The 25,049-nt window shown below is 42.4% G+C and overlaps 1 protein-coding gene across 1 annotated transcript in view; it reads left to right on the forward strand.

Moving 5' to 3' along the window:
- The first annotated feature begins 745 nt into the window (after positions 1 to 745).
- The window catches only part of TGFBR1 (transforming growth factor beta receptor 1), a 53,883-nt gene continuing 29,579 nt past the window's right edge, over positions 746 to 25,049 (forward strand). The window contains exon 1 of the mRNA XM_036888362.2: positions 746 to 966. Coding sequence (XP_036744257.2) covers positions 882 to 966 — 85 coding nt within the window. The 5' untranslated portion in view covers positions 746 to 881. The remainder of the gene's footprint in view (positions 967 to 25,049) is intronic.

The raw sequence follows: 25,049 nt of genomic DNA on the forward strand, positions 1-25,049 counted from the left end.
TTTCCCACCCGCATCTGGAAGGGGTAAGAGAAGAGGGTGGTTTGCCTTTTGGGTCCGCCCTGAGTTCCGGAGGGAAGCGGGAGGATATTCGGGGGTGTGTCTGAACTCAGGTCTGAGGCTGCGATCTGAGGCCAGGATTTGGGGACTTTCTGGGCCTGGAATTTGGTGGGAAGGTAGGCAACGGGAGATGCGGGAGGAAACAGGAGACTGTGTCGTATATGAAGGGCACTGAGGAAGGATTTGGGGAGGTTGTTGAAAGTTGAGGCGTGAATCTGGGGAGGGGAAGTTGAAGCCTGCCTGACGATACTGCGGTCTGGGTGAATGTGTTGGGGACTGGTGGTGCAGGGCTATGGACAGGGGTCGGGGTGGGATTTGGGGTCAGTACCATATCTTAGGTATCTAGAGGCGGCTGCTAGAAGGGCTCCGAGCGGTCACAGCCTTTTTCCGAAAGCGACTCTTACCCAGACACGCCCATCATTCAGCCCTCGCCTTCCGGGACGGGAGGCTCTGCAGGGCTTGGGGAGCTAGACCCTGCCCCCACCCAACCTCTTTTCAGCGGAGACTGGCTCTGGCTGGGGCAGGGGTTTGGCTGCAAGGCCCCGGGGGGGATGGGGGCGTGGCCAGCGGCCGGGCGCCTGCGGCTCCGGATTGGCTCTCCAGCGGGTCGGTGGGCGGGGCTCGAGGCTGGGTCCCGTTCGGTCGCCAGCAGACGACCAGGAGGCGGGGCCGGCGGGACCCCAGCAGCCAATGGACGCGCGGCCCCCGAGCAGTTACAAAGGGCCGGAGCGAGGCCGCCGCGGCGGCTGGGGAGGTGGGGCGAGGCAAGGTTTGCGGAGGCGAGGCGGCGGCCGGGCCGGGCCACAAGCGGTGGCGGCGGGACCATGGAGGCGGCGCCCGCTGCTCCGCGTCCCGGGCTGCTCTTCCTCGTGCTGGCCGCTGCGGCAACGCTGGTCCCGGGGACGACGGGTGAGCGGCGGCGGGGCTGGCGGGCGGCTGCGGGGCGCGCGGGCCGGGCCCGGCCTCTGGCTCGCTCCTTCTTTCTCAAACATGGCGCGGGCCCGGGGGCGCAGGTGGCGGCGCCGGGGCCCGGGCTGGGCTTTCTGGCCAGGCAGCCGCCACGCGAGCCGTGGGCGCGGAACGGAGGCGGGACGGGGGGCGTGTGTTCGAATGTGAGTGGACGTGCCCGGCAGCCGGCGGTCGCCCCTGCTCCGGGCTCCCCTGCAAGGTGGCGTCGGGCGGAGCCGTCCGAGGTCCGGGGCGGCCCTCTGGGGAGCGAGAGGGGCGGAGGGCGTGAGGCTGGCCGGGACTGGTAGAGCTGGGGCTGCTACCCGCCGCGTGCCGGGGTGCTGTGTGGCTTGGTCCCGACACCCCACGCAGAGTGGGCTGCTGCGCGAGGCTCCCGGGGCCCCGGGCGGGGTTTGGGTTGAAGGCGGCTTTCGGAGCGGGCGTGAGCTCGGCGCTTCCAGCGCTTCCCCGAGCGGCGGGAGCGGGCAACGTGTGGTTGAGACCCCCGGGTCGGTAGGGCAGCCCAGGCTTTCGGCGCCTCCGACCCAGCCCTTTGAAAGCGGCTGCTTCCCCAGCCGGCGGTCGCTTTGGACGGGGAGCCGCCGCGAAGCTTTGTGTGAGAAGGGGGCACCAAGATGCGCGGCATGTTTTCTTCTTTCGTGCGTCTGGTAAGTGCTGGAAAAGAATCCAGTAACAGAAGGCTACAGATTGTTTTCGTAGTAGAAACTTGAACGTTTGCTCACTGCAGGGTTTGGAATGTTTGAATGGAAATGACTCCGAATTGATGAAACGCTTTTATTTCCTCGAAGGAACTTTGCTAGTGATGTTCCTTTTCTTGAGTGACAGTAGTTTGAATCTGTCATCTGTGTAGTTGGTTTTCAAGGGAGAATGTTGGCTCCATTTTCCAAAATATTTAATCAGGGTGGGGTACATGGTCATCACCCACCCTCGTGAAAGGAAGAGTGAAAAACTTAGCTAGCATCCAAAGTAAAGTACTGGAAACTGAACTATAGAGCCTTAGTTTTAGCAGCTGAAAATAGAGTACATTTCTGTTTCTGAAATTTAATACCAGTTTAAAGAAACAAAAAACTCAAGACTGAGGGTGCCAATTATTACTAATAGCCCCTGTTTGTTAAGAGTTTACTATGATACAGGTATATGAAGTACACCAAAGTACATTATCTAACCCTCAAGGGCTAGTGGCATTGGCCCATTTTATAGATGAGGAAACTGAGGTGCGGAGAGATTTAAGAACACCCTTACTAATAACTGGAATTAGGATTTGCACCCAGGGTTCAGTGTTTCCAAAACCTACACATCTTATCACATGCACCTAACTGTCCCGAATAGCCCATTTTTCTTTTTCTGTCCTCTAACGATTAGTTGATCTTTATTATTCACTTTTAGATTTGGCCCTCACAATTTGAAAATCAAGTTGGCTTTGTTCTGCCTCCTAGTAGATTCCTGAAGTCCCTTTACACTGAGCCTACGTTAGAGGAAACAGTGATTGGGTTAAAGAGGGGACAGGCTAAATATATGGACAGGTGGGAGAATCAATATAGTTACACATACAGCATAAGTAACATTTCCACACGACTATAGTTAACTATTTTCCGCCTAGTCTAGCACAGGAAGGGTTCATGTATTCAAGTAACAATATTGGACTTAATTGATTTACAGAACATTGCTCAGTCCATGCCCTCAAGGGTTTGCAGGCTACACTGGCATGCATGAATTACAAAGCTAATTACTCTTAAGTCTAGATTTCTTCAACTGGCCTGCCTGCCGTCTTGGTTATGTTGATGATTCAGTCAGTCTTTTCAGACATTCTGAAAAAGCTAGAATGGTTTTTAAAAATTTATAATTTGTCTTGGTGTCAGTTTTTTATTTCTGTCCTCAACTTCTTTCTCCATCATACATTTCTCTAGGGAAATTGTCCCCCCGTCCCTAGTACAGTTAGTACCACATGTGTGTATACACCATATGAGTCTTCTGTGTGCTTCCTTTCTGCTGTTTCATAACTTTGAAAACATGCCTAAAATCCAACTCTTTATATTAATGCCTCATGAATGTCTCTCTACCTTTCTTTGCAGCCATCAGTTTAGTCCTGTTATCCCTCAAATGTAGTTTCCAGTGCTTCTGTCTTCTAGGCTTTTCTGTAGGCTACACCAAACTAAGCTTTCAGCCATACCCACAAAGGTTTACAAGATTTCCCATTGTATTCAGCTCTCAGAGCGGCACTTCACCCTTATGATTAGGGCAGTAACTGAGTATGCAGGCAGAGATCTCACTTCTCACCACTGCAGACCCTCACTTCCAGCGATTTCTTCTCCCCCCCCCCCTGCCGTCTCTTGACTTTGAGCCTTTTTGCTACATAATTTTGCCCTTTTGGAGAGAGAAGTTCTCAGTCCTTACTTCCTGTGTACTGGTTTAGTTCCTGAACTCTGTATAGCACTTACAGTTTGTGTTGTCTGTTTCTCCCGTCTTGCTCTGTTATTTAACTATTCTCTTGAACATGTTTTAGGAACCCATAGGAAACTTCTTGCCCTCAGAACCTAGCACTGTGTTTTATATTCTGTTCCACTTAAATGCTTGCTAATTAAGTGAATTCCATTTGAGTGAACATTCCCTTAGTGTTTATACCATTATATGTAAGTATAGTTTATGCAATATTAAATGATTTTTCTGTGTATATAGTCAGGAAAAATTGGATGATGTGGTGAAAGAAGCAGTTGGTTATTAGGTTTGGTTATTAGTCCCAACTTCACCACTAGCGATGCAGAAAACTTCATCTCTAGTTAGGAAGAAAATGAGACTAACTTACTTTTCCTAATTCATGAGATCTTGAAGGTCAAATGAGGAACTTGTTTTGGAGTTTGAGGTTGCTATTTTGTATTGGTAATAGTAGGTAGGACTGGTGTTCAGCCAGCAATTCTCACTGGGCCAAATGTGTTTTGATTGGTTAGATATCCTTCTGATTGATTACCACCATTGTGGTGCCACTTGTTAAATATTTTTTAATATTGCCCCTGCAGAGAGGCATCCATCAAAGAGGGAAATGATTAATGTAGGCTGAAGTGATTGGGGAGGCTTCGTGGATCAGGACTTTATCTTTGAAGGGTGGCTAGAATTCAGATGGGCAGAGAGAGGGGATTTGATAAGTATTACGCTTTTTGTAAGCTGTGTCCCCCAGTTGTCCTGAGTTCTACTCCAAAGTAGAAACTAAAGCTTTTATTGTGTGGCTGGCAAGTTACTCGTTAGGGTTGTGTTCTTTGTATTGTGTGGTTTTGATGTATTAACTGCTGTTATTTTCTAAGTGCTGAATTCTAAAAACTCCGTAACATGTGACTGGAAACAAAATAGAAAGGTAATCTAAGTGAGATGAGTGAGGGAGATAATACTGTGATAGGCCCGCCAGGGCTAGGCATTCCAGTGGTGGAAGCCATAGTCACTGCAGTTTACAGATGGGAAACCACAGCTCAGGTTAAGTGAATCTCTCAGGGTCCAGCAGAATCAAGACAGGAACTTTGATTTTCTGATTCCAGGTCTTGCACCCTTTGTGGCACTTCAAAATGTGAAGGACTGGGAATGGGGGAGGAACAGGGTTAATGGAGTGACTTACCTCAGGGAAGTCTTGACTTTCACAGAACTAAGAAAGGTGATTTCTAAAGGTAAAAGGGAAGGGAAATGGTTATAGGTTATTGATTCCTCAAGAGAAAGGGAGTATCTTTTATATTGCTGATGAAAGGATCTGGCATAGTGCTTGTTAATTGAGCAAAGTAGGCTTCACGTAGTTTGGAAGATTGTGAAACAGTTCTGGGTTTTACAGACATGAAATGTAGTTGAAAGGCCTTGCAAGTACGTGGTTAGGTGTAGAATTCTCGGTGATCTGCTTTGTTGTTGAAATTAAATGGGGAAGTGACGTGATGAAGAATCAAGAAGATAAATATTGTTTCTGTGGGGAGGGCCACTCATGTGGAAACTTCTGTTGGAAGGCTCTTCTAGGCCTGGCTGAAACCGTTACCTGAATGAACACAGTTCTTGTAGTGTCGTATTGCATCAGTTGTATTTAAGTCTAATGAAACAGGTTTTGAAAATGCCATTGTCTCACCGATAGTACTCTTGATGTGAGAACATGTGTCTTCAAGTCACCGAGCCACTGGCATATGTGGATAACCCGTGTGCCCTTGCCTGCTCTTCCTTTATCAGAGTTTACAGAAAGCAAGTTCTCTGCCTAGATGGACTGTGGTTTAACATCATGTGACTGAGTCACATCTTCACTTTCTGCTTCTGGAATTGAGGGCAGGTGCAGCATTTTTCTTGGGAATTTTCATGCTTTATCCCATAGAATTAGCTTGAAAAGACTTGGAATCTTCTCAAAATTTATTGTCTATCTTGACCCAGCCTAACTCCATTACCAAGGATAATTATTTAATGCTTTTCTTAACTGAATTTTCTCAGTATCAAGTATAAGCAGTCTCCATAAACAGTAAAATTTGCTGCTACTCCAAATTAGATCCAGTTTCAGCTGTATGGTTTTGGTCCAGATAATGCAGATAGGTTTCTTACAGTTACCATTTTTTTTTATATGAACTCTTGACAGGTTGAGTTGTAGGTTTTTTTCTTAGACAAATAGTTTCTCAAACACTACTGCAGTACTAAGTCTGATTGGTTTTATGGATCCAGTTTTACAGATCTTATCTGGCCTTCTGAAAAGCTGCTCCCTCATTTTGGCTGTTGGAGAGCAATACATGTTATAAAGAAAGATTTCAACCTTTAAAGAAAATATATGACTCGCTGTATACACACAGGTTGTTTTGACATTTTTTGAAGGTTCAGTGGTCCTTGCACCATTTTATCAGTCTTAAAGTAATATAAGAATGTGCCAGGCATTCTTCCTGCCTTGTCTCCTTTAATTCTCATAACCAATCCTGGATGGTGGTTGTGTAATAGTTGTGTATAATAGTAGTTGTGTAAGCTTCTTGTTTATGTACCAGTTAATTTCCAAAAGGCTCGTTTAAGTCCATTTGTTACAAGGTCTAGGTGACCAGTGCTTGTGAGATAACTAGATTTTGATGACGTTGGTTCTAACCCAGTATTGTGTTCAGCTCTCTTAAACATTATCCAGAGATGTTAATATTTTGTCTTTCATCTTTTAATGATAAGTGCATTTATAAAAGGAAGACACACTGCTTCAGATAGAATAGATAGCTGTAGACTATCAGTAGTCCAACCATGGAGACTCAAATAATTGTGCATTATCATTAACTTCATCTGCCTGGTAGACTTGGTAGGATTTTGCTCAGACTAGATCTTATTTTGTTATCTATGAAAGTGTATAAATAGAAGAGCTGTGTTTTCATTTTACAGACCGGGTATCTGAGGCCATGGCGTTTGATGAGGGCTTGGAGCCTGCGCCTGAGCCCTCCAGAATGTGCACTTTCTCGTACTTCATGCCGCCTTCATGCACAGTGATACCTTGTTGTGTGGTTGGTCACTTCATTGGGAAGGTTTTCTTCCTCTTATCCTTTTTTTTTTTTTTTAAAGCATGAGAATTCCCTTCATCTTATTTTAAGTTTGCCTCTCTGCAACTGTAATTACTCAAATGCTTGCAGTCTTTCTTTGACATATTTTTAGGTAATTTGAATTAGAGAAATGGAAGAAGCTATCACTGTGGGCGGTACAGAAAAAGAGGTAGACTTGCTTTCAAGAAATATGATGCTGGGAAAATAGGTGAATACAGATTCAGCGATACCAACCACAGGGACTGCTTTACAGAGGTGGCAGCACTTGATCTCCCTGCCTGGCAGGATGGATGAGGAGTGGAGGGAAAGCACTCAGGCAGGGAAGGGTGATGTGTGTGAAGAAGGAGCATGCTAAGTTTCAAGAATTTTAAGGGGAGAAATGGGAGTTTATGATGTATAGAGTGGGGCAGAGAATTACGGGCCTTGAATATCAGGTGGATGGGTTCAGAGACTCTCCAGAGAATTACGAGTCCTGAATGTTAGGTGGATGGTTTTCATTTGGAAAAAACATCTAACTGCACCAAAGAGGAAATGGAGCAGGTGGTTCCCTAGGAGATTTTGGAGTTGGTGTGATGCCATTGGGAATGGAGTGGAAGGGTGGCCCTATGACATTTCAGAGAAAGAAATTGGAGGAGCTGGTAGGGCCTCGCGGGGCTGTCCTCGCCTGCATACTCTTCCCCCACACAGCTAACTGCAGGGCCTATTCCCTTGTCTGCTCTGTCTTTGATCAAATGACACCTTTTTCTCAATATGGCTTACCCTGACCACTCTTAAAAATTGCCATTATCTTACTTTGCTTTTTCTTTTTTGACCACCTTCTGAAATCCTGTATTTACTTAGAATATTTATTTACTATGCATATTATTTCCTTCTTCCTCCTAGAATACAAGTTTCATGAAAGTGGATTTCTTATTTTGTTCACCAGTGTATCTCAAATGCACAGAAAGTGCCTGGGGCATCATAGGCACACAGTATTTGTTGGGTGGCAAGTAGTTCTTAGCTGTCAAAAGGTGGAGTACAAAAATTAAGGATTCCGTGAAATAAATTTAACAGAAAGAATGACTCCAGGGTTTTTAATACCTGGATAATGCCTTTAACTAGTAAGGAATATGGTGAGAAAGATTGAAAGAAAAGGGATTGTGGTTTGAGCATGTTGAGTTTGAGGTGAAGGTAGGATGCCAAGTGGTGGAACGGTTCAGTAGGCAGCAAAGATGTAAGACTGGAACATGGTTGGAAACGGGAGAGGACCTTAGGCAAAGAAATGGTCATCAGTGTTCACTTTCCACCTCATTCTCTTTTTCTTCTGGATGCCAGTGCCCTAAAAAGCCACCTAAAATGAAATATTTATCTTGACCCTAAACTCTAGCTTAGATCTCGAGCCATGCTCTATTCACTGTGCTGTTCATCCCTCCTGGGTTGTGGGTCCATGCTTTGTTCCCTTCTACCCACTCAGTGCTAGAGAAGTATAGACTCAGAAGTATCTGGGATCTGCTGGTTGTACTGATTTAGCCTTCAGTCTGTGTGCTGCTTTCTCTGCAGTAATATGATTGACCTCTTGGGAATCTGGTCAGGTTCCTGGATGAGGTAGAAGAAAGTTTCCTGCTTGGGGCCTGCAGTTAAGCCACCGGCTTGAGGTCATGGCTGTGATGTTATACATATCACTTTCACTGGTTTCCTGGAGCTCCCTAATGGCTGCCTTGTTACATGCTTTTCATGCTACTGTTTTTCTCCATGAACCAAACTCTGGTGCAGTTCTCCAGACCATCTTAATTTTTCTCTTCCGTTTGATCTAAAATTGTTTGTTTTCCTTCCAGTTTTGAAAGCATTCAGATCAAGGGACTTGGTTACCAGTAATTTAATAACATCTTTATTTATGGGAGTATATGTAAGATACCCCACGGTTTTGTCTGGAATTAGATTCTAATCATTGTATCCCTCTGGGATTCACTTTTCAAAGGAGGATAGCACATATCTTAAGTGGTGGTTGTGAAGATAGTGGGTAGTAGTAGTACCTAGCACGTAGCCTCCCTGATACCACTGGATACTCAGTAAATGAGAGATATTATATATTTAAGTAAGTGAAGGGATGGCTTTTGGAAGAGAAAATACATACCTGTGCAGTGAAGAAATATGATCATTTGGTAGACGGAGGGACAGATTCACCCAATACAAGGAGCAATTTTCTATCAATGGGAGCTACCATAAAGTGGAACGTTACAAGGTACCATGTTCCTTGTCACTGGAAATATTCAGGCAGAGGCTGGGTGACCTGTCTGAGAAGTTACAGAAGGAATTTCTTGCATTAGGTAGGAGGTTGGAATTGATTATCTCCAAACTCTGTTCTTTTCTAGAACTGGATACTTTTAGGTGTAATCCAAGCTTCCTTGCTCACTGTTTTTAGACAGCATAGAGGCTCCCAACCCCTCTAGCATTCATGACTTCAAGGTAGGCACTGTTTTGTAACTTTAGTATTGTATGGGAAAAATGTATTTATTGATTGGCCTGTGTACTCTGGCCATTTTCCAGAAAAGGAGTTAGGAAGCTTGAAATGAAAACATGCGGCAAGACGAAAACTAATGCTAAGTAAGATAAGAACTAGTAAGTAAAAGGGGCAAAGAAAGAACAGTTATCCATAACTTAGCAGAGGAAAGCTTTAGTAGCTGGGCACAGTACTTAGTTCTGAGTTTTCTAGCAATGAGGGCAGTAAGGGAACCTTGTAGTTTGCATAGATCTCATTGCCTGTTACTGAGAATTCTGGAGGAGGCTGTCACCCTCCTTATTAATAGGGAGCCGCCAAACAAGGTTGCAGTGCAGGGAGCATCTCCCAGGGGTAAGGGTTTCCTGGACCTGGCAGCCTTGAATCTTGTTCTCTGGCTTCCTCTTTAACATGTGTTGAGGGTTCAGTTTAGTATCGCTGCTACCATTTTTCTTCTCCACTCTCAGGCTCTGATCCAAGTATGGACACACTGGTCTTACCCTAATGCCAATGGAACAGCTGATGTGAGGCTGACATGTTTAAATCAAGCTTTGCTAAAAGCTGGAGGATAATGAATAGAGAGCAACATGAAGCTGTTCAGCCTGGCTTACAAAGACATTTTCCTTATGTCCCTATCTTTTGGCCTCTCTCCATTTGGCAGGCATCATCTGAGTACTGCCAGCAGAAGTGAACAGTGCCAGATATTTACCTTTCTTCAAATAGGCCCAAGACGGCGAGGCCCAGACTTTGCCTTTGCTTGGGTTTCCTATCGAAGAGCTGCCTCTCTTCTGGGTGATGGATATTGGGTTCAACTTCCTTAGGAGAGACCACACTTAGTGTGAATTATGTATGTAGGTTGCATAGGAACCCCAATATTCATATAAAACATACCTACATATGTTACCATAAAGGACATTCTTTGGTTAGAGACATGCTGACTTTATTGGGAAAAATAAGTTTCTCTGTACTCTTGAGCAGACTCTATTATAGAAGTCTGCATAAGGGGCTCTGGGAAGTAAAGTGAAGGGCTTGGCATCATTGCTGTCTAGGACTTGAGTGGATTTACCTTCCTGTCTTCCTCTGCAGCAGCTGAGCTACTTTAGGCCTGTTTGGTGTTTCCTTGTTCTAACCAACAGGTCTGAGCCAACAGGTTCTTTTCGTTCGCTTGCTTCAGGATAACCATTCTATCTGGATTTCCTAGGTGTGAACCTCACTGATTACATAATGGTGTATATTTATAGTCCTAGAACACCTTGTTCAGGCATCCTGTTTCATGTCTACAATGTAAGAACTTTAAATATGCATGGAAGTACAAATAGCATCCATGGATAAAAGCACAGACAAATAATGGCTTTTTCTGTTAGAGCAAGGATTAATATACATATTTGGGATTACTCAACACGGAGGAGACAGTTAAAATCACAGAGGAATATAGAGATAGAAAAGCAGTATCTGCGGCTTTTCATCACATGCATAATATATATATGGGTTTTGTGTGTGTGCGATTTTTTTCCTTGATGTATTCATTCCCAAATCGAACCATAATGTGCTCTAATTGAGTCTCTTTGTTTAGCACATGGCTGTTGATTTGAGTACTTTCTCCATTTGAAAAGCTGACATTTTAATTTTGTTATTCAATGTGCAACAGATTTAAATAAAAACACCAAGATTGTGTATTGTAGATTTTCTTCAACAATAATTATATGTAATTATTTTACCAAAATAAACAAGTTAAAGTAGTTTTAGCTGTTTTATCTCATTTCACATTTGGGAAAAAAAAGTACAAACCAGGGGCCAGAATTTGCTTATATTTCTCGATGATGAAAGATAATTTCTGGTTGCTCGTTGCAGCTAGTCCCACCAGAGCAATGTAAAATTGATCCTGGTAAAGAGTACTGAAAATGTAGAGGGGACTTAACAGCTGGAAGTAGGGCAGACTAGCTACATGCTATATAAACAGTTGATAGTTCAAGTGAAGATTAAGTGTCTCAAAAATTTTAAGGAACCTGTGAAGATTAACTGAGATTGTGCGTGAAAAACTTGTAACATACTTTCCGGCACATAGAAAACATGAAGTAAATGATAGCTATTATTTAAAAAATTGTTTTTCATGGAATCATAGCATTTTTTGACTAGAAAGGACCATAACTAAGGGGACCATGATTATCATTTTGTCTGACTTTATTTTGCAGATGAAGAAACTTGGGCTCAGAAGTTATATGGTATTTCAGGATAATTTTAGGGTAATAATTCAGCTAATGACTGGACATGAATCCCACTTCCTCCTCACTTAGAGCTTGATTTAGCATCCATTTTCTGAAGCAAGCCTCCATTGGGGGAAATGATTTTTTAAAAATCACCTGAATTTGTGGGAGACCTCTTTAAATACTATCAAATCAGATCCCCAACAGATGAATTTATAGTTAGATAAATAAGGACAAACTCAATATAGCAAAATAGTAACAATTATAGGATTTAGGTGGTAGGTGTATAGGTGTTCACAGTTCTGTTTTTCTGAAGGTTTGAAAATGTTGATAATAAAATGCTGGAGGGGAGAACTGAAAAAAATCTATAGTATCTCCTCATTCCAGATGTGTTTCTTTTGGTGCTCTGTCTGAACATAGACCAACAGTACTTGGTGCTGCCAAAGTAGGTAAAACAACAAGGGGTCCAGAGCCCTCCGGGGTGCACATTCTAGTCATTTCCTGGACATTCTCCAGGGATTGAGAACCGCAAGTCTGTCTCGACTTTTCCTTTTATTAATTAGAAGTGATAGCTGTGCATTGCAGATTTGAAATTTCCTAACATCTAACACAATTTGCCCTGTAGATCACTTTCCTGTGAACAAATGCTCTATTTTTTTAAATTTTTCCATTGTTTTGCCTTTCTCCCTCCAATGGTAATTTACTTGTTCTCTTCTTTCTTATTTGTAATGCATTTATAAGTTTGAGTCTTTCTCCCCAAAATAACAGTTGTTTCTGTTACTTTATGCTGTTTTAAAAAAACAAGGCCACATAAATATTGTTTGAGCTAAGGCCTTCCCACCCTTTCTCACTGATCATTCAGGTTTTGTCAGATCCAGTTTACCCTTACCTTATGGAGAGAAAGGGAAGGAGGGAGGAGTTTCAATCAATGGGGTTAGGAGTCAGGCAGAAACCTTACGGATATACTCTTCAAGGGCCAACAGACTTAGAATTAGCTGTGCATCGCAAACAGATGGTGTGCCCTAAGGAAATAGCTGCTCTAAGCAGTTGGGTGCTTGCATCAATTTAGGTAAGAGATCTTAGATCTGGGGAAGAAAGTCTCATGAGCAAATGTGTAATTATCACCTACAAACCATCCTAAACCATAACTAGGGCCTAATAATTATTGACTTGTATATAGATGTGTCATCATTCTGTGCTTCATATACATATGCTGCATAGTTCTGTACAGCATAATTCTGTGCTGTATCTTGATTTCTCCAGGCTAAGTAACATTAAGCCCTGGAAGACCTTATCTCTTAATAGCCAACTCCCTGCTAAAAGCATTCTTCAGTAACTAAAATGCTAGCATCAATGGTACCAGCAGTTTGAAACCCATATTCCTGACACTAAGTCTCTGGACATCTAGGTTTAGAGGTTTGAAAACTATTAGGTTGGTTCCTCTGAATGGAGTTTGGTCAACACTACATGGTTACATCCTCATGTTGCAAGAGAGGGCACGGATTCAGTGGTTAGAAATATAATAAAAAATGTAAATACTATAAAATATTATAAAAATCCCTTCATTTTGGCTGGGCTTTTCTGTCCTTGCTTGGTTTAATTCAGCTTAGGTTCCTTTAGGGGACTGCAGCGAGAATTGAACTGCTTGCTTTGATGCTTTGACAAGGAAGGTGAACATTTCAGACTAGGGAAGGCAAGAAAATTAAAGTTTGTGTAACTATATGTGTGGTTCATCAAGTCTATTGAGATTTCTAACAGTACCTGAAGGGCAAATGGAAGTTTGATGGCCAGGATCCTCACCTGACCCTGATCTACTTCCACCACGTCCGAGCAGTGCTCGCAGGTGCATGCGTGCACACATGTTGGCAATGGGCTATCATTGACTCTATATAAAGAGCTCCACTCAGTGCTCTGGGGCTGGGAGGGGCTGGGTTCCTAGAGGTAGACCTTGCTGCATGAAGACTGCCCCGAAGGCAGACAGGTTTCTAGTGCTTCACCTGCCACCACCAGAATAAAGCTGGGTGTAAACCCTTGACCCACAATGTTTCTCTGTCATTTTCCTGTCTCACCCAGAATCCAAAGTGAACTTGCTGGAGGCTGAAACCCTTAGGGGAGATAGTATCTATCATCCCTCTTTTGACTAATACAGTCCTTTTTCTCTTTGTTTAAAAAGAGTGGGAATGACAGAGCTAAATACCAAGAGACCCATAGTAAAAATGTGATTGCTCCTGAGGAGCAGGAAATAGGAAGGGCATTGGGGAGCTGCTATCTTTTGGGGTTTTTTTTTTTTTGGTAACTATCTTATTAGAACTATTTGATACTTTAAACTCTATGCATAATACATAACTATAATAAAAACAAAATCTAAGTTAAAAAATTAATTATAAACATTTGGCAGTTAAGTCCATAAAAGCTTAGTAAATATGAAGGGGTTGAATTCCCCTGTTGAAAAGATAGGTCCTTAGATTGGATTTAAAACACAAAGGCCTGCAAATCTAGCAGTTTTTTTTTTTGAAGAGACACTTTAAAAATGATAACAAGATGTTGAAAATAAACAAGTAGAAAAGCAAATATGACAAAAACAATAAGGTAGATATGGTAAGGTTAATACCCAACAAAATAAAATTCAAGCTATGAAAGCATTAAAGGGAAGAAATGTATTTTATATTAATAAGGTAGCATCTCTCAAGACATGTCATGAATCTTTATGCAACTAATAAAAGTTTTAGAATGTATAAGGCAGAAATGTTAAAAGTACAAGAAGAAATTGATAAATTTACTATTTGTAAATTAAGAGTAATATTTGAATAACATAAGTGAAGGCAAATTCTGGCATGCTAAGACCCCCACCCCTTAAGATCCATTCACCAGCGACCAGATGGTCGCCCACCCCTTAAGATCCAATCACCAACGCAGAACACACCCTACCCCTACTCCTTAAAAACACACTTCCTCACCCACAAGCTGCTGCTCCCTCTCTCTGGGGGCAGTCATTTTCTCTTTCAGATAATAAAATCTCTTGCATGGGCAGGTGTCTCCTGAGTCATTCTGGGGTAAGGAGGGTCGCAGCGAGATACCCTTTCATTGGTGTCGTGACTCAGATGAGGCTCTCCCATTGGCTTTGCTCTTCCTCCGGAATCTGGGCTGCTTTGGGAACCCTCACTGCCCAGTGCTCCTCCACAGGCTCACCGTCCACTTCCCTTGTTGCTCGTCTTCTCGCCCAACACCGGCCTTCAATTTGGTTAAGTCTCCCCTTCATGGTTGACTTAAATGTCCCTTTGGAACCTAGGAAGTGATTGTTGAGTGTCTGGCACCCCCAAGGGCTCCTCCGGGACAGGGGCACCCCCAACCACAACTGTCAGAGTCACGGTTGATCCCCATAGTCGACCCTTCTCTGCCTCCCCATGGTGAGAATCCTCATCCACTGAGGCCCAGTCTCCCTTTATCTACTCGTAAACTCCTGGTACCAGGTACCGAGCCTTCTCGGCGTTTTCGCCTCAACCGCTCAGTTAGAGGTGGTGACGACCCCCTAACTGTGTCTGGTCTTCTTTGCGACCTTCTCAATCGCTCTGGGATGCCTCAGCGACTTGTGAATGGTCTCATTCTCACCATGGGATCTGGCCCCTCCATTCCTGCAGATTCACTGCTAGGGTGCTTACTCAATAATCTAAAGTCCCTCCACCTCACTCCAGACCTCAAACCTTTTAAGCTTATTCACTACTGTAATGAGGTCTGGCCACAATATTCCTTGGACAATCAGTCTAAATGGCCTCCCAGTGGCTCTTTAGATCCTAAAATTCTCCACAACTTATACAACTTCTGTGAGTGCACAGGCAAATGGAAAGAGATCCCATATATCCAGGCTTTCTCCTACCTCCGAACCAAGCCCGCTCTCTGTCTCCCTTGCAATCCTAAACATCTCCTGGCTCTAAAAAACTTCATCCCACCACCCACCAATTCCCACCACGTCCTCTGACTTTGACCCTGCTGATGAACCTCCTCCCTACCCATCTCAAACCCCTACAGCTCCCCCTCAACCATCAGTTCCTCTCTTGCCCCAACCTCCTTCTCTGCAAGATCAAAATCCCAACCCTCTCAGCTCCCCTAGTGCCGTTGCAGGAGCCACAGCACCTCCTCCTCCTCCACAACCAGTTCCCCCTCCCTCACCCAGTCCTGCGCCAAGCCCTCCAGTCACTCGCTCTTGAACCCAGATCCTAGCCCCACTATGGGAAGTAGCCAGTACAGAGGGCGTCATCTGGGTCCATGTCCCTTTCTCTCTCTCCGACCCATCTCAAATTGAGAAAAGATTAGGCTCTTTCGCCTCCAACACAACTACTTACATAAAAGAGTTCCAGTACCTAACTCAGTCATATGATCTTAACCTTTCATGATATTCACAAGATCCTATCCAACACACTTTTGCCCAAAGAGCGTAGGTGAGTCTGGGAACAGGCTAGAACTCATGCCGATGAGGTTCACCAAACTACTCCAGCTCATCCAATTGGTGCTGAGGTGGTTCCTGACCGAGACCCTAATTGGGACTATAATACAGCAGGGGGAGTCACCAGTCAAGGTCAATTCATTACCTGCCTTGAGGCAGGTCTCAGGAAGTCAGCCAATAAAGCCATCAACTATGAAAATCTCCAAGAGGTTATTCAGGATAAAAATGAGAATCCCTCTATGTTCCTAGACTGCCTCACCAAAGCTCTTTTACATTATACAAATCTAGACCCTGAGACCCCAGATGGGAGACAATTATTAATGACCTACTTCTTCACCCAGCGTTTCCCCAACATTAAGGCTAAACTTAAACGTCTAGAGAAGTGACCCTTAACTCCTCAGGCAGAAGTCCTGGCAGTGGCCTTCAAAGTATATAATGGGAGAGATGAAAAGGCCTGTAAACAAAAATATCAAATGCCAGCTAAGGCCTTTCAGCCTACCCCAACCACTGGTGCTCGGGTATCTTCACGTCCTAAGAAGCAGCCAGGAGGACCTCCTGGTCCATGCTTCAAATGTGGTCAAATGGGTCACTGGGCCAGAGCCTACCCAAACCCCCAGAAGCCCCCAGGTCCATGACCTAAGTGCCATCAGGAAGGGGCACTGGGCTGTTGACTGTCCTCGCACACCAAGAGGTGCCAGGTCATCCAGCTCTAACACTCCACGCACAGACCTTCTGGGTCTGGCAACTGATGATTGAGGGGGCCTGGGACCCCTCCACCTGACCACTACCATCACTGTACAGGAGCCCAGGGTAACCATTATGTTAGCGGGTAGGCCCATCTCTTTCCTTTTGGTCACTGGGGCCACCTACTCAGTCCTGAAGGAGTTTTAGGGACCTCCCTCCCTCTCACAGTCCTCTATAGTCGGGGTAGAGGGCACACCTTATCAACCTTTACAAACTCCCATGTTTCACTGCCTCTTTAAGGGCGTTGCTCTCTCTCATTCCTTTTTAGTGATTCCCCATTGTCCGGTTCCCCTTATGGGAAGAGACCTTTTATCCAAGCTAGGGGCTCTTATCTCCTTTACCTTTGGACCGCGCCTCAACCCCGACTAACCTTCAATCCCACTTTTACTCACCCGCCAACCTGCTGCAAACCCACCTACCTCTCCTTTTCCTTTGCCACCCCATCTGATCAACCCTGTAGTCTGGGATACCCTCACCCCCTCTATTGCCACCTGCCCCCCAGTAATTATCAGACTTAAAAACTCTGCCTCTTTTCCCTCTCAACCTCAGTACCCACTGCCCCTCAAGAGTTCACTGGGCCTGCAGCCAATTATCCAGGAACTTTTATACAAACAGCCACTACAACCAGCCGATTTCCCTTACAACACCCTGATACTGGCTATCAAAAAACCTAATAATAGCTCTTATAGGCTAGTTCAATATTTAAGAATTATCGGTGCAGCTGTTATTCCAATCCTTCCAGTAGTCCCTAACTCCTATACTTTATTATCCACTATCCCCATCTCTTCTACTTACTTCTCCGTCCTTGACCTCAAAAATGCATTCTTCACGATTCTCTTCCATCCCAGTGGGACCACTTACACCTTCAACTCCACAGACTACAAATCCTCCAGTAATCTACTCTACAACCCAAACAGGACCTCCTTACAGCTGCATAAGGCGGCATATATGTCCTACTCCAAGAACAATGCTGCTTCTACACCAGCCAATCCGGTCTCATACGGGATGGTGCAAAACACCTCCGTGAACAAGCCTCCAAACTCCTAGAAAGCTCCCCTAACAATCTGTTCCCTTACCGCCTCAACTGGCTCCTGCCCCTCCTACCCCCTATTACCTTTATTATTATTATTCTCCTTTTCCTTCCCTGCTTCATTAACCTATTCCAAAAATTCATTCAAAATCAGATTTTGAAAATTTCTAACCATACTGTTAACCAATTACTCCTCCAGGGCTGTCAAGGCCTTCTCACGAAGAATAACGAAACCAGCCAGATGACATCACAAGTCATCTCAAGATGCCCGCCCTTCCCCAACTATACAGCAATGGCCTTGCTAACCCCAGAATCTGCACCCCCTTCCAGCAGGAAGTAGCTAGAGAATGAGATTCTACACCCAGTTCCCCAAAGGCCCAATTAAGAAAAGAAAAAGATGGGAATGAAGGCAAATTCTGGCGCGCTAAGACCCCCACCCCTTAAGATCCAATCACCAACGACCAGATGGTCGCCCACCCCTTAAGATCCAATCACCAGCACAGAACACACCCTACCCCTACTTCTTAAAAACGTGCTTCCTCACCCACGAGCTGCTGCTCCCTCTCTCTGGGGGCAGCCATTTTCTCTTTCAGATAATAAAATCTCTTGCATGGGCCTGTGTCTCCTGAGTCATCCTGGGGTAAGGAGGGTCGTGGCGAGATACCCTTTCAATAATAAAGATTTAATGTATTCAAATTTTATAATCATGAATAGTATTCCTTTAAAATGCTTATTGAGTTTTCTAGGAAACTGTTGATAACAGCGGTCTACAGAGAACACCCAAATTAGAAATTAACCAGAAAAAAGTCAAAAGAAGTAATACATCCACTTGAAAATACAAGATTATTTTTCTGAATAATCCCTGTGTTAAAGAAGGAGTTACAACTGTCATTACAAACCATTTAGAAATGAGCAACGTGTGCACTACATACCAACACTATTTGGAGTTGTGCGAAAGTACTACCCAAAGGAAAATTTAAGTTAGAGAAGGAACAATTAAGTTAATACATAGAAAATAAGGATTTAGAAAGCATTTAAGAAAAGATTTGATCCATAAATCACCAAATTGGTTCTTTGTAATAAACACATAATTAAAATAGACAATATTTGGTAAATGTAAAAAAGATGAGTGGAAGAATGGAAAAGGAGAATGGTGTCTCTTTGAACTTTCATGTATTTTAATATAGTCCAACTTTAGTTTTTTTCTCTTAAAGTTAGTGCTTATTTAATTTAGTTAATCTTCCTGTACCCAATGTCTTAAAAATGTTTTCCTGTATTTCATTTAAAAGGCTTCTTGTTTTACCTTTCATATTGAGATGTATATATAGCCCATCTGGAGTTGATTTTTGATTATGGTGTGAGAAATATTTTTTTTTATGTGTATACCCAACTGATCCAGCTATTTGTTGCTAATAGGTTCTTTTCCCCAGTGTACTACAGGTTTCACGTTTATCATAAATCAAGGAGCAGTATATTTGAGTAACTGTTTCTGGGATCTATTCTGTACCATTGTTTTTTCCTTTTTATCTGTGTCATTACCATACTGTCTGAATTAGTATAACAACGACTTGATATTTAGTAGTTTAAGTCTTCCAGAAGCATCGTTTTTCAATTGCTTTGGCTTTTCTTGGTACATTTTTCCATAAAAATTTTACAATCAGCTTGTTATTTCTCTCTCACAGACACACACACCTGTAGGATTTTGATATAATTTTGTTCAATGTACAGATAATCTTGTAGAATATTGACAACTTTATAATATTGAATCTTCTAGTGAGGAGGATGGCATGGTCCTTCATTTATAAATACATAAATTTTACTTTATATCCTCCATAATTTCTATCAAATAAACAGTGCTTTGAAGCTTTCACGGTAGAGGTCTTACATGTTTTTATTAGCATTATTCCTAGGTATTTGATTTTTTTTTTTAATGCTCCTGTAAATGAAACATTTTTGAATTTTTCTGTTTGGTGCTGGTTTCTGTTTTATCATGAGTAGGTGCTGGATTTATCAGGGTATTTTGTATTTGTTTACATAAAGACGATTACGATCTGTTTACATTTTCCTAACCTGTCTAACTGTTGTTCCTGAATCTGTACAGCATCTCTATAGATCATCTCCCTGGAATGACCTTCCTTTGTTTTTTATGGCCTTCCTAATTCTCAGTTTAGAGTCATTGAGAGAAATTTCCCTTTTTGGTGCTGTCTGTACTTGGTCTGCATTACTCTTTATCAGTGGCCTGTTTGTTTTCTACATTACATCAGGAACTCCTGGAGAATAGGCATCTCATTCTAATCATCTCTGCCCAAAAGGTGTATTCTTTTCCTCCTACACAGGTTACATACACTATCCTTTTCTGGTAAACAGTGTTCAGGCCTTACTCTCTGCTCTGCTTCTGAAATTACTATTGCATGGCCCAGTCAGCTCATTTCTTCAACTATGGCTCCAATAGGTCTTTGCTGTTTGCTGGCCCAGATATAACTCTTCTCTGTCCTTAATTAAAAGGCAGTTGCTGGGTGGTTACCACTTCCTTCTCTTACCACAGTCCTCTCATACTTTGTTCCCTTAGCCCACAATGGTCTGCTTTTTTCACTTAGCTTCATCACTATACCTCAGCGTCTGTGCAACCAAGTCACATCTTCCACAGCCACTTTTGCTTTCCACAGGGAAAGGGTTGAGTCCTTTGTCCTGTCCCACTGGGGGGACCACCGTAGGTTAGCTAATAATCCTCTTTTTCTTTCTATGCTTTTAGAATAAATCTAGATTATGTTTATGTAATTCTTGGGGTCGTTATGGAACTTGTAGAAGTACCCCAATCTTTAAGATAAGGAGTTAGGATCAGGCAATTATCAGGTTCCTTCCAGTGTGAACATTTATGGTTAATAAGTTATGATTCTTTGTAAGTCAGGAGTATTTCAAATGTACACACTGGATGTGTTCCAGGTGCTATTAATTTGGGTTAGACCTGAAAGTATGCTTCCCTGTAGGTGACTCTTATGCTACTACCAAGAAGTTCTGGGGCTAACCCTGTTTAAACTCACATTACTGAAGAATTCTCTGGGTATCTGTGAGTGGAGAAAGAGAGAGCTACTGTGAACATTCACTGCTTTATGTGCACACTGTTTACATTTCACTCTGTGTCAGTATTGTGTTCCAGAGCTGTGCAGAGGTTTGCTCTTCTTCTCTGTTCAGCATCTACAACAGGGACTGACTGGCAGGCACATAGTAGTAGGTGCTAAATAAATATTTGTTGAGTGGGTGCATAAATGAATCTTTGAGCATTTTATTATGTGCCAGGCACTATGCTAAATATTCCTTACCTATTATATCATTTAACTCTCAGATCTTCTGAGATTGTTATTGTTACAAATTTAGGAAACAGGTTCAGAAAAGATACACAAGATTCTTAGAGGTTGACTGGTAATGATAGGATTTGAATTTAAGTCATTTTGTTTCTGAATGGGGTTAACCACCATTCTCTTACAATACCCACTGAAAACATAAACTCTGTTAAGAACTATGTAAAAGATGTCTAGATTGGGGAAAAATGAGAAATTTGTTTATTGTTTACCACTCACCACCAGGAACAGAAGTTTCTCTGTTTCTTTTCAGGGGCTAGGGTAAAAGAGGGCATACATCTACTCTGTGTGTTAACATAATCCCTCAACTCATTAAGTGGAACAAAAACAAGACAGCTTGAGAGACTGGAGTTGTAATCACATTGTATACAGCTTTAATGGTCTGACCATTTCCCTGTCCTTAAACATGGCTTCTAAAATAACAGCTTTACTGGCTATAGTCTTCCATTTATATCAGAATTCATTTTGTCATTGCCCTATTGTCATTCATACAGGTTGTTTTCAACCATAAAATACTGCACCATGCAGATTTTCACTTCCTAAGAAGATATTCCTTAGCAAGAAACATACTGGGTCTCTCCTGTGCTCCAGGATTGAGGGGTGCGGAGATGCATAAAGCATGAACCCAGTCCCTGACCCTAAAAAGTTTACAGTTTAATGGGGAAAATAGATAAATAACACTACAATAAACAATTATAAAATAAGGAACACTGCTATAATTATTGTCCCTTGTAGTCGTCACTGTAATTGTGAAGATGTTAAGTTGAATTAGTCAAAAATGGATGTTTAGTATTTGATGTAACTTGTAAAGTAATAGAATCCCACCATCTAAAGGATCATAGGGTTTTAGACCAGTGTTTCATTTTAGGGCAGGAGAGCGCTGCTTCAGACTATTGGTCAGTAAGATTAAGCCTCTGCTTAAGTATCTCCAATGACAGAGAAATCATGACCTTCCGAGGCAGCCAGTTCCATTGGAGGGAAGAGCTTTAATTAAGAAATGATTTTTTTATAAGACAAAATTTACCGCATCCTGACTTTGTGATTTGAATTACTATTGGAGTAAGACAAGTTGACTAAGTTGCTGCATCTTTAAAATGTGGTGGTTTTCTCCATGGCTAGGGTATCTTTCAGATCATTATGTCTCTGATTCATAATTCATGACAGATTGATATTCAACAAACACTTATTACTTATTATATCGGGCATTTGTGGGATTTTGTGCCTGGTTCTCCCTCTGCCTCCCCCATCACCATGGCTACAGTTAAGGGTAAATGCTGTTGTTTCTTTTTAAATCTGTTATTAAACAGACTCCCCAAATCTGCTGAGCAAATCTTTGTCCTGTACTTGTGCAGTTGCTTCATTTTGAACCTAAATGAAAGCCTTTGTATTAATTGTCCTTACTAAGTCTCATCGTCATTTAGGCAGCCTGTTCTTAGCATCCTTTTCTCTAACATCAGCTAACATTATGTCACTTAATTCCGAGGAACTTAAGAGACCAGAAAATGGAGGTATTGTGGAAAAACAAAAATTGAGAATTTAGGAGCACTGCCAGGCAAAATGGAGGTGTGTGTTGTTGAATTATAAGTGATGCTTCATAAGTGCTTGAAAGGTGACAGAAGTGGAGTTTATCTGGAGGAATGTCTGGAAAAATCAGGTTTTTCTTTTGAAGCTCTAAATTTGGGAGTGAAATGTTATCTAGACCAGTAGAGAATTTAATTGCAGATTATATGGTGCTCAGTATTTTGACAAGCTCACTGTGACATTATTGCTACAGTGTAATCCCAAGAGGGTAGGGTTGAGAAGGACCACTGAGTGCTTTCAGGGACAAAAATCTGGGGCAGTGGGCTGGAAGGGGCTGGCGGTTGGGGTTTTAGCCTTGTTTGTAGAGATATGCAGCATATTTTTTAAAAAGAAGAGGAAGAGAACCCCATGTAGTATGCTTTCTCCAGAGCGGGATGAGAGAGAAGAGAGGACAGACCCCTTTGAAGGGTGGGGTACATGATGCTGGGGAGGAGAGGGGAACACAGAAGACCTGGAGCAGAGGAATAGACCAGATGGAAACAGGGATTGACATTAGTAGCTGACAGGCTTTGTTGCAGCTTCTAACTTTTTTGCCTTTACCTTTGCCAACAGTGATGTGATCTGCTTTTAACTGTAGCCAGGCAGACAGAATAAAGGGCATTTCATTGTTCATGTCCTTTACCTGCCTATTGTGCATACTTGTCATATTTGGAAAACCCTCACTGTGTAGTAAAGCATAACTGTGTTGTGTTAGGCAGAGTAAGGGAAAGAAGAGCCACCCCAGCAAAGTCAGAGTGGTGACAAGGTTGGAATCCAGCCTCTGGTGAGAGAAATCTTCATTCCCACTCCTCTTGTTAACTGCAGAGCTGTCTCAGCAAGAAGGAACCCAGGGGTCCTTTCAGGGGCCTTTTAAAATTAAATCACACTTACCACTATTAGATGAATAATGCTGTATGTGGTTTTGAATATGTTGACTTTACACTAACAGGCAGGCCAAGCAGAGTGTTCCTGGAAGACAGTTAAAATAGGAGTTTGGAGTACAAGTGCAAGACCAGGAAGTTCAGAGATGCAGATCTGAGATGTAGCGAAGGGCTGAGTGTGGAAGTAAGTTAGGGAAATGTAGTGTCATGTAAACCAATGAAATACATGTTAATGTGTCTCATATCCTAAAAAATGGAGAAGAAAAAATTTGAATTCAGCATCACTAGAGAATCTCAAGATGTTTAGTCAAGTTCTTGATGGGGGGAAGATGAATGATGGGAAGAGAGATCAAATGAGGGGGGTTGATGAAGGAAAGTGTTGAAGTATATGCACAAAAAGAGGGTTTAGTTGCATAGACACGTCACTGTAGGCCTAGGAGGACAAAGCTTCTGGAACTAATTTTTATTTAATCAACAAGGGTCATAGTTCACAGGCTGTCTCCTCCTCCATTTCTCTAGCCAAATACATGAACTTGTGAATCAACCCTTGGTAGCTGGTGTCAGGTAGAAGTAATAGTGTTTTAATATGTGATCTCCAGACACACTGAAGTGAGGCAGTGATGGAAATTTTCTTTATAGTTGGGACCAAAAGCCAGAACCTCAGCTTGGAATTTATCACTCTGATACTATAATACAGTGAAGACAATAACCCCAGCGGTCCTGCTGTCTCTCTTCACTGCTGTCTTTTCCTTTGGCAGCTAGGCAATTGGACTCTGGCATTTTTCACATTACGCCGTCATCACACTTTGAAAATTCCATGATTTACTTTGCAGTCTTTGGAAATTTTTACTGCTAGTAATTGTATTTCCTGGTATGGGACTGATAGTTTTCTGTGAACACAGTAGTTGTTCACTACAGTGCTGAATCATAGTGAAATCTTTGTGAAGACATTTTAATAGGGATTAAGCTTAAGTTAACTTTTAGGTGCAGGAGAGCTACCAATGCAGATAATTAAAGTCATGATTAAATGAATAACCCCTGCCGTGAATAGGCAAGTTTGCAATTACATGGGTTGTAACAACTACATTATATTTTACCTTCCTGTCCAGAGGCTGGATTTTTCTTTTGGCCTTAATAGTGAAGTATATGCAGATTTCAGAAATGTTAAAATGTGGGAAAATGTGCATCTTGGAGTAACTGTGGCTACTCGTAGAGATTGGGGCATGGAAGCAATTAGGTGGCCAAGGTAGGAGAAAGGTAGCAAATAGGGAGTTTGATCTTTGCTATTAACCACAAAACTTAAATGTTAGGGGTCCAAAGAAGAAGCTGTACTTTGAACCACCAGGGAGTCTTAAAAGGTTCAAGTTACTTAACATACGAATAGTAGTACAGAAGAGAGTCACATATATTTTATTTGTTTATATGAAGATAATATAGTGGGAATTCACATCCACCTTTAATCTGGGTGAAATATTGTTACAGATAATTTTGGTACTCGTAAGTTTTGGTTTCTCAATTAGTACAAATGGTAGAATTGAATTTATAACTAGATGATGTTCAAGGTTTCATGTGACTCTGTCAGTCTAGGATTCTACAGTGGAATTTTAGACAGTTTTGGGAAGAGGTATTTATTTTGGTATTAATTATTTGGTTTATTTCCCCTAAAACTATGTCATATACATATACACATACATAATAGCAATCTTGTATTGAGTCAAGATGCTGATTTATGGTAAAGTAGAACTTTAAAATTCCCTCAAGAAATAAACCCTTACCTGGTTAAGCTTTGTGTTATATGATATTTGTATTTATCTAGTGACCTGT

Source organism: Manis pentadactyla, chromosome 3, assembly GCF_030020395.1.
Source record: "Manis pentadactyla isolate mManPen7 chromosome 3, mManPen7.hap1, whole genome shotgun sequence".
Classification (NCBI taxonomy): Eukaryota; Metazoa; Chordata; class Mammalia; order Pholidota; family Manidae; genus Manis; species Manis pentadactyla.